This window comes from Notothenia coriiceps, unplaced genomic scaffold, assembly GCF_000735185.1.
Source record: "Notothenia coriiceps isolate Sejong01 unplaced genomic scaffold, NC01 NC01_scaffold00037721, whole genome shotgun sequence".
In the NCBI taxonomy this organism is placed as follows: domain Eukaryota; kingdom Metazoa; phylum Chordata; class Actinopteri; order Perciformes; family Nototheniidae; genus Notothenia; species Notothenia coriiceps.
Genome location: NW_011370422.1, coordinates 1,406 through 11,010, shown reverse-complemented (window position 1 = coordinate 11,010; position 9,605 = coordinate 1,406). Strand labels below are relative to the sequence as shown.

At 40.3% G+C, this 9,605-nt stretch overlaps 1 protein-coding gene across 1 annotated transcript; it reads right to left on the bottom strand.

Moving 5' to 3' along the window:
- Positions 1 to 523: 523 nt before the first annotated feature.
- Positions 524 to 9,393, bottom strand: enpep (glutamyl aminopeptidase; the record flags this gene model as incomplete). The annotated part of the gene is made up of 12 exons (XM_010797307.1): positions 8,473 to 9,393; positions 6,463 to 6,604; positions 5,570 to 5,704; positions 5,352 to 5,472; positions 4,458 to 4,612; positions 2,258 to 2,371; positions 2,037 to 2,171; positions 1,875 to 1,940; positions 1,682 to 1,747; positions 1,339 to 1,499; positions 833 to 915; positions 524 to 660 (listed from the first exon to the last, which is right to left on the bottom strand). Coding segments are annotated over exons 1-12 (2,001 nt in total), but the record flags the coding sequence as incomplete, so codon positions are not given.
- Between the last annotated feature and the right edge of the window lie 212 nt (positions 9,394 to 9,605).

Genomic DNA, 9,605 nt, shown 5'->3' with positions numbered 1-9,605 from the left:
AAAAACTCCACAGTACTGTTTGTCATGGCGCTGTGCAAAAAAATTCTGTCCGTCGTGAAGCTGCATAGGTGTATGTGAAATGTTTGTTTCTATGCTCTTCATCACACAAAACCTAAGCTCACTAACATTGGAAACACCAAAGTTAGCAGCAGTCAAACTGAGAAATACTGCAACCATGAAGACAACTATTCCTGTTGCTGCTTAAACACCTGAATTTCCCTATCAGATCAATAAAGATCTATCTGATGATCTTATCTTATCTGAACTCTACAGCATTTGTTTTATTTTTTTCACTTTTATTGTCATAGTACTATGTAACAAAATGGTTTCTCTGCATTTTACCCATCCTAGTGTTAGGAGCCAAGTGGGCTGCCATTATGAACGGCGCCCGGGGAGCAGTCTAGGGAACGGTGCCTTGCTCAGGGACACCTCGGTAGCACTTGGTCTTGCTGGGACTTCGCCACCACCGCCCTAGAATGCTAGGGAGTATGTACATGTGCTGTTTGTGCGAGCCGAGCGTTACCAGGTGGTTGTTTAGAAGCTGTTCACTGATAGCGTTCCACATGAGGTTGTCGTGGTTAACTCTGTAGAATCCAATGTGATCATTGTTCACCTTCAGCAGCCCGTCCACAGAGGGAGAGTAGTTCATGACGGGAAGCTCTGAAAAACAACAGTCAAACTAATTATTTGCGAAATATGTCAAAATATGATACATTTTCTCAAGAAAAAAGTTAGTTACCATATAACATAGGTCACTGGCAGGTTTAAAGACAGAGTGCTGATGATTTGTTTGTAATCATTTGAATGTTCTGAAAATGATTATACACACTACCTGTGCTGCTCTTGTCAAATATTACCAACATATTTTTGTCGCTTTTCACAGAGTGACATTTGACTGGAATTGTCCACTTGTACCTGTGAAAAAAACATATTAGTGGTCAATAATGTCGTAAAAAAGACTGTGACACCTACATTTAAATCTTTTTAGGTCATTTTTTAATAATACATTAGAATATCCCTTGTGCTGTACTTGTGATTTCTCCTTTTTGCTCTGCTTTGGTCTCTACCAACTATTGATAAAAAAAGACTTTCTCTTCAGCTGTCGACTGTAAAACAATTATAAATACTACCAACGAATATCTTAATACTTTGACTTTTAAACTCTGCGATTCATCATATTGTCTTTCAACATGGAGAAGGGATCAATAATGAGAAAGGAGGTCTGAACCAAACTGTTTTTTATATGAACATATATTAATTGACACATAATCTGGAATAGTCTCTTTTTGTGGCTTTGGACACTGCTAAGGATGAAAGAGTCTTCTCTGTAGCACTGACCCCAGAGGTGAAGGGGGTTGGTTGGGATCAGCATTAGGATTCAGGAGGAATCTCTTCTGACTCAGTTTGGCGTTTGCCTCTGTGACAGTGAGATCCAGCACAGGATAACCCATTTGTTTGGTCCATGTATCCATCACGTCTGCAACCGGCAACCCACTCACCTGGGAACAAAGCAGACATTGGTAACTACTGAAAACTCTCAGAGTGAGAAATTCCGATTAATATCAATCCCATGTATATGAGATAATGTGAGAGCTGGAGTCAGGATGTGGCAAGTGTTATGTCCTTTTTGATACATATTTGATATCAGAATGTCCCTTTTCATGTATGTAATGGAACATACGTTGGCCAGAGATGCCCAGAAGTTTGCTGTTTTGGCGTTCTTGAAGTGGTAGTCTTTCAAATATTTCTGGTGAAAGGAAAAAAGGAAAAACAGACTTTTCATTAACTCGCTGCTGGAACACTTGGAACTTGAATGAGCATTAATCCAAAGAGTTACATCCATTGATAAATATCAACAACTGTCTGTGACTTACTCGACATCCGTCTCTGAACAAGTCTTTACCCATCCAGTCCTCCAACATCCTGAGAATGGACGCTCCCTGGATAATTACAGATAGTTGTTGCATTAAGATACATTGTGAGTAACTAATATTTCATTGTTCCCATGGGAAGCAAGGTTTACTGTGTAGTCGGACCTTGCTGTATGAGATGCCGTCAAACACAGAAGTGATCTCTGCTGGGGTGGACACGTCCACGATGATGGGGTGAGAGGACAGGAGGGCGTCGTCCACCATGACAGGAAGCACATCACTGATGATCATGATGTCTCGCTGTTAACCACAGGAGGAAACAAGGCACGTTTCAGGGAGTTCTCAAAAAGACAAGGATTCATTGTTGTTCCTTCAATAAAACTCACCATGCCCCAGCTGGGTTCAGCTTTCTCCACACCAACGTACTCAAAGAAACTGGCAAAGCCCTCATTCAGCCAGAGGTCATCCCACCAATCCATGGTCACAATGTTCCCAAACCACTGGAGAAGACAACGGATATGAGTTTCAATAAAGGAAGTTATATTGTATTTACCCTGTTCTCAGGGGCGGGTCTAGACATGTGTTGGTGGGGTGGCCAATCTGGGTCACAGACTCAGATCAGGGTGGCACATTTAAATCACTTTTAAAAAGTAAAACTGTAAAAATGAAAGCCCTACTCTCTAAAAAAACATTAAGGCGACCCCTCTGGCCCTGCCACTGCCTGTTCTCTCACTTTATTAGATATATTTGATGCTATCTCAGTAAGAACCCTCCCCGTATTCAGATCTGTTACTGATTGAATTGCTTACTGCTAAGACATTTACAATTGAATATTTATAAGTTTAAAAGGTATAATTCCTTTCATACCTGGTAGGCTCCCAACGTGACAATGTGTGACATTAAAAAGCGCTAACAGTGAGGAGGTTGACAACATTACCATTATTATGAATATATTTTTCATAACTAATCCTAACGGATACAGACATTTCCCACAAGACTAAATAAGAACAAAAGCACAATATTACAACCAACTATATTGAAACTTAAAAACCTAATTTAGCCTAAAATGTGAGTGAAGAAGTAAGTCTCCTGAAGATGGCTTATAATATAAAACATATCCAGGAAGGATAGAGTTCAATTGAAATAGAGTAGATACCAGGATGGGTTGAATGCGGCGTCAATTATGACTTTCAGTTTTATTGAATTTTGTTACAAAGAATCAGTAGCAATGGAATAAGAACCACATTTTCTCTCTTCAAGACATAACTCATACAGATATCACTGTGCATATTAGCAAACAAACAAGCACTTTTTAACGCCCTGCTGTGGATGAATGAAATGTTTTCATTTTACTGAATTGAAATAACTAATGCAGCTTTAAAGAAAACTAAATAAATCATTGTTTATATTCCTCGTAATTATTAACCAAATAAACGTTAATGTTTACAAGAGCATAGGCTATTCAGTTCAGTAATGGAATGCTAACAACAGTGCTAGCTTTGCAAATGCTAAGCAACGCCCCTGCTTTTTAGGAAAACTTAGAAGCTTTGTAAAAAAAACTATACTTATTATCATTCATTCATTACATTTACCTGGGAGACATTTTGACAGATATTTGACAAAATAGACGACTGTCGCTATCAGCTATAATTTCCGAAAGCAAGCTAGCTAGTTAATGCTTTACACTTAGGGTCCAGGTTTATCCTTCAGTACATTATTATGGGGCACATTAAAGCTTGCCAGTAAGAGGACTATTGGCACATCGTCATATACGAATTAACCTCAGTCTTGTGACTTTGAAGAGTTCATAACACTTTCTTGGCTTCCTCTTGGTTTCTTATCTCACCTTACTGTAATATAGCTGATATCTTAGGAAGATATGTACATCATAAAAAAGCTTGAACAATAGCACATGAAGCTATTTTAAACTTTTACAACTAGAACTCTGAACTCATCTGTGTCCTTGTTGATGCAGATCTTTCCATCTAGATAAAAGCCAACATTAGCCCATAGAGAAGTGAGCTAACGTTTTGTTGAGTTGAATGATGGCACTGAGATGAAACAGTACAATAACTAAAGTTCTACATTTGAACACAAACACAATATCTGAAGCATTTAAAGACCAGCTGAAGCTATAATATGAATTTCTCTATCCTCCAGGATCAACCACACTCTTGACTCTTGGGCAACATTCAGGGTTAATTGCATATAATTAAGTATGCTCTCCAAACACCAGGTTTGAGAACATTTATTTTGGTTTACTCCAATCCTACTGCCATGGCTATGTAATTGTTCACTCTCCTGTGCCCTACAGTTCACCAACACTCTGTTTTTTTCCCACAGCTGTGATGTTTCACCATTATGTTTGCCTTATTATTAAAACCCCTGACACATTTGGTTATCTGAAATGTGATGGTTATACACATTACTGATTATGGTATGTTTTATGTTAATGGTAACTGCGTCCACCACTCTGTTTTCACATATTTTGTGTATATAATTCAGTAGAGCAACATTTTCATATTTAAGGTTATTTTCTGCTGGAAAGAATAAAATAAGCAGAGCAATTTAACATCATATGGGTACCTGGTGGACCAGCTCATGGGCGATGACACTGGCCACTCGCTGCTTGTTGTAGGACGAGGACTGGTTAGCATCGTACAGGAGGTTGGTCTCCCGGTAGGTGATCAGGCCCCAGTTTTCCATGGCACCAGTGCCAAAGTCAGGGATGGCTATCTTATCTGGATCAAAACAGCACAAAGAGTTCACTGACGTTATCGCTTATCATGTGTGTTATTGCATTACTGACTTACTTGTTCTAGCGACACTGTTTCATGAAAGATGCTGGTAAAATTGTCATCAAAATGGGAATGCTTGTTTTTCATCTCTTAATTTGATCAAAAAATTGGATTAACTGATATTTCCTCTAGCTCTACCATAACATATTTCTTGGACGTACCTCCTCTGATGTGTCTTTTGAAGAAATACTTTCACATTTTCTGACAACTGTTATTTCCATGATGCCCACACTGAAAGATGTCTTTCATTGGATTGGGTAATAGCACCATTGGCTCTTATTGATCTTTTCTTTGCTTCAGTTAGGGTTAGGGTTAGATTGTTTTGTTGTATTTACATTGTGGACACACGTTGTGATACATATTACTAGACACATATAGAAAGTGAATTTATGGTGAATAATGGTAGAAAGACCCTACACTCTCTTAGTGTTGGACAAAACGTTGTCATGGTACAATTGTAGTTTCTATTGCATGTTTTATTGTGCAACTGTAAATACTACTGTTTAAGAACATGTCCAAAGTAGATAGAATAAAACTACAGCTAGGGCCAATTGAGGACTTTTAGAATGTTTATTTTTATTTGAAAAACGCATTGACCCCAAATCCAAAGAATGTGTATGTGGAACAGAGGGAATAAAGGAAATGTATTGTCTGAGATTTTTAACAAAGTATATAAACCTACCAAGCTTTGGGATGGAGTAATTCATGTTGAAATATTTTTCAAAGTAGTCAAAGATGACCTTGGTTGTGTCAGCTGCATACTCTGCAGTTTTTAACTGACTTGGCTGGGCGTATATTCTCAACTATAAAGGCAGAAAAGACACAGGAAGTATGCATGTACTGGAATTTTGCATGAAATAAAGTCAGTGATATAATGGGGACATGTAATGGTAAACTCACAGGAATTCCTTGGGCAGAAGTTCTTTCCAAATGATCAAACTGGTGCACAGCAAAACATACCAAATAAGTGCTCATTGGAACAGATTTCTCAAAGGAGGTCTTCAGTTTATTGCCAGGCAGTTGTTCAGGGGCGCCCTGGGGAGGCAACATAAAACACTATTGGGTAATGTCCATGTCACTCAGACTGTAGAGCCCCAGGCCCAAAAACAAAAGGCACGACATCCATTCCTCTGCTTTTAGTATTCAAAGTGTTCCCTCCATGGCTGGCTTCCTCTTTCTTTGTTTTACCCATCATGGGAACGTTTGAGTAATTATGCCCCTTTCACCTACAATTCTTCACACAACTTACTCTGTACATACTTTACATTCATAGCTGTAAGTATACATAGTTATTAGTAGAGCTGTACATTTTGAGAATGTATGTTAAGTTGCTGGCAAAGCCCAAAAGCAATGGGATTTTTCCATTGGATTTTGAAATATTAAATATAAAAGATCTGTGGCCAATACCTGTTTCTGACACTTACGAGGTTATTTGTATGCCATGGTCATCTGGACATTATTAAGGCTACTTTTATGATTTTTGAAGCATAAATGCAAATGCCAGAAGTAAAAAGTTAACATTAAGCTACAAACAAACTACATCACTGTCACATGACTTCACCTCACCACCACCAAGCTAAAGGCGGCTAAAGAGTGGCGTATTAACTGATGTATTTTATGTCATAGAACAAAACTTGAAAATATCTTTAGCTGGACCACAAACCTTATTTGATAAAGTCAGCAGCCTCACAAGTATATTGTCCATCACGAAGACTTTGAAATACTGTCAGTAGTTTCAGTGTAGAGCTATGCATTTATCATTTGAATGTAAGAGTTTCTGACTTCAGTCCTACCTGAGGCGGCATGTTGGACAGAGCTCCATAGTTATCATCATGAGTGATGGAGATTTTGTAGGTGGCTTTCTTGTTGGGTTCATCGAAGCAGGGAAAAGACTTGCGGGCATCTGTTGGTTCATGATCAGTTGCAGCAATCTTTCTGGTGATTAAATGAGGGACAGAGTATTGCAGATCTGTCTAAGATCAGGTGCTTTTCATCTTTTTTTCATCCAATATCATTTTTAGGAGACATAATCGGTGAGGAAAATACCGCAAAACAAGTAAAGATATTGTACTTATGTTTGTCATTTCTATTTAAGAACATCTCAGGTATTTTGGTTCAGTTAGTTCCCCTAATCAATACCTATAAATACCTAAAAAAACATTGATTTGAAATGAGGGAACCAGGGAGTGCTAAAATGGTGGATGGCCATGTCAATATGAAAATAAGATAAAGAATAAAAATGAAAAGAGACTGTGTGTGTTTTTTTCCCTCAATAACATGTATCTTCTCATGCACTGATTTGCTTTAGCTGTACACTCCATAAGGCGACAGATTCTGACTGATTGCCCAACACGGCTGTGTCATGGCCTTGGTCATTACATATAAACACTGTAGACTTTTACCAAAACCTTGAATTTAAAGTGACACTCTTTCCAAAGTATGTCTTCTCAGTCATATGAAACTTTTTTACCCACCCAGGATTGAGCTGTCTGCTGCTCAGTATGCATGAGGTATCATATTTAGCCAATGAAACAATGACTGTTTGGTACATACTAAACATTCAGGACTGAAGTAGATGAAATCTCTGTGGCGGATAGGAGGGATCATTTTTTTCTGCAGTGTAAACATTTGTCAGTACTAGAATCTAGTGTAACTGAAACCAAGCTGAGCCCAGCTGCTCTCCATGGATTAGCAAAATAAACCCTTTTTCGTCTACCAAGAGCTGAAGAAGGTTTGTTTCTCAAAAGTTACACATTTCCTTAAGAAATATCGCTAAACTTCTGTCTATTGTATCACATTGTGAGTTTGAGATGATCCCTTGTGCTTTTGTATTAACCCAGAGGGACGACTGCAATAAAATCCTGCAAAAAAAGGATTTGAAAAAAGCCTAACTCAGTTGGTCGTCCCTGAACTGAACACGTTTAGAACACTGCTGAAGGACTCACATCACAAACGTTCCATCTGCTTAACACCACCTTCCATCCTTCGTTTTTATACACAGAGCCTGAGTACATCACTAACATGCTACATTACTACCTCTAAGGTTTTCTGAACAAGGGGGCTGGTTGTCTCTGGAGCCTGACTGAAACAAAAGGAGACCGTACCTCTGCAGTGATAGTTCTGAGACTGTGAAATCCTCTTCCTTTACACATCACATCTGTGGTTCCTATTGACGCCGTTAAAGACAGCTAAAGACACACTTATTGAAACTGGCCTTTGTCCTGCCTCATGCTGTCTTGTTTCTCATTATGGAATTTTGAAGGTTTGATGTTGCTTGAGTTTGATTTTTTATCCTTTTTTTTGTTCTTGAAAAACACTTGAAAAGCGATCTTGTTCTCAGAAAGGTGAAATGCTAAATGTACTTTTTTACTTAGTCTTCACCGTATCACAAAGTCTTTATAATTAGATGAAGTCTGCTCATTGAGATGGATCATTTAAGATCCCAGCGGCTGCACATTCATGGCATCTCTATTGCAAGTGAGCCAATTTGATCTACTGAAGAAGGCCATGTGATCCAGGTAAAGCACCAGAAAAAGTGAGTGGACCAGGAGCTGGGACTGACTAAACAATGTCTGAGCTTCTCTTAAATGGGCATTATAATAGTGCCCAAGATTGTTATATATATAAATCGTTTCATACTTTTTATAAATGTGAAATTGGTCGAGATGAAAAATATGTGTTTGCTTAAAAGACTGAAGCTGTGTTGTCTGCTGTCTATAGGCTACGTCACTTTATTATCTTTTTTTCTGGTTGTTTGACACATTTGTGATATGTTTCTGACAGAATCAAATTAAAGAACTTACTTAGTGACCCCACCCTCGATGTAGATGACCCGGTAGAATCCCACCACAGATCCGTTGAGAAAGCCCTGGAAGTCCAAAGTGAGCACGTACACCTCTCCTGGGCCGGTGGCGGGCAGCTCCTCGGCGGCCTCCACCACCACGTACTGCTGACTGGCGTAATCAAAGCAGCCCTTCACAGCCACCTCCCTCCGGTCCGCCGGACCACTCTGCACGCTCAGCCTGGGCATGGCGCTGACAAACGTCTCCCTGATGTGAAGCCACAGGTGGCGGGTGGGCTTGCTGACTTCCAGGTGGATGTCCACAGTGCCCGTGTAGGTGTCCTGCTCCAGGTCTGGCTCCAGGTGCAGGTCATAGTGGACCGGGTTCACGTAGCTTGGTAGACGGAAGTTCTTCCAGTCTCCATTGGAGTCAGCCGAAGGCAAGCAGGGCCCTCTGCCAGCTGGAGGTGGATTGGTGGGCCCTGCTGTGGGGGCTGGTGTGGGCCCTGCTGTGGGGGCTGGTGTGGGCCCTGCTGTGGGGGCTGGTGTGGAGGGAGTAGTAGTAGTGTTGGCGTCTGACCTGGTAAGACCCACCCCGAGGCCCACCACCAAAGAGCACACCACCACCGTGGCACAGATGATGGCTGCATGCTTACCGCGGATGCAGTAACGCTTGTGCTGCTTCTCCATGTCCATGCTCTCCACCATGGTGACTTCCAAACTTCCCTGGACTCAAACTGGGCTCCACAGCTGACCTGAAGTCAGAGCTGCAGCTTTTGGCTCTTATAGTATGGATTAGCTGTGTGAGCTGGTCTAAAGCTGGCCCCTGTGTAATGCCGAGGGGTGGAGAGAAGAAAGAGGAAGAGAAGTGAGGAGAGTAAATCTGCCGGACAGGGGAGAGAATCTCACACATTGAGCGAGAGATTTATTCCTTCCTCGGTGCTGTTAAAACGCCTCCTCCTGTTAAACATCTACAATCTGCCTCTAAATCAACAGCTAAAGTTCAACTTTATGTGTGTCCTGAAAGTGCTATGTGTTGTTCTTTGTGTCAAAAGAACATGAAGACAGTGCCTGCGTCCAACTTTTGAAATATGTGAACGAATGTGTTTGTTTATTCTAAACCCCTATCTGAGTGGATTTTATTTAAATGTGCGT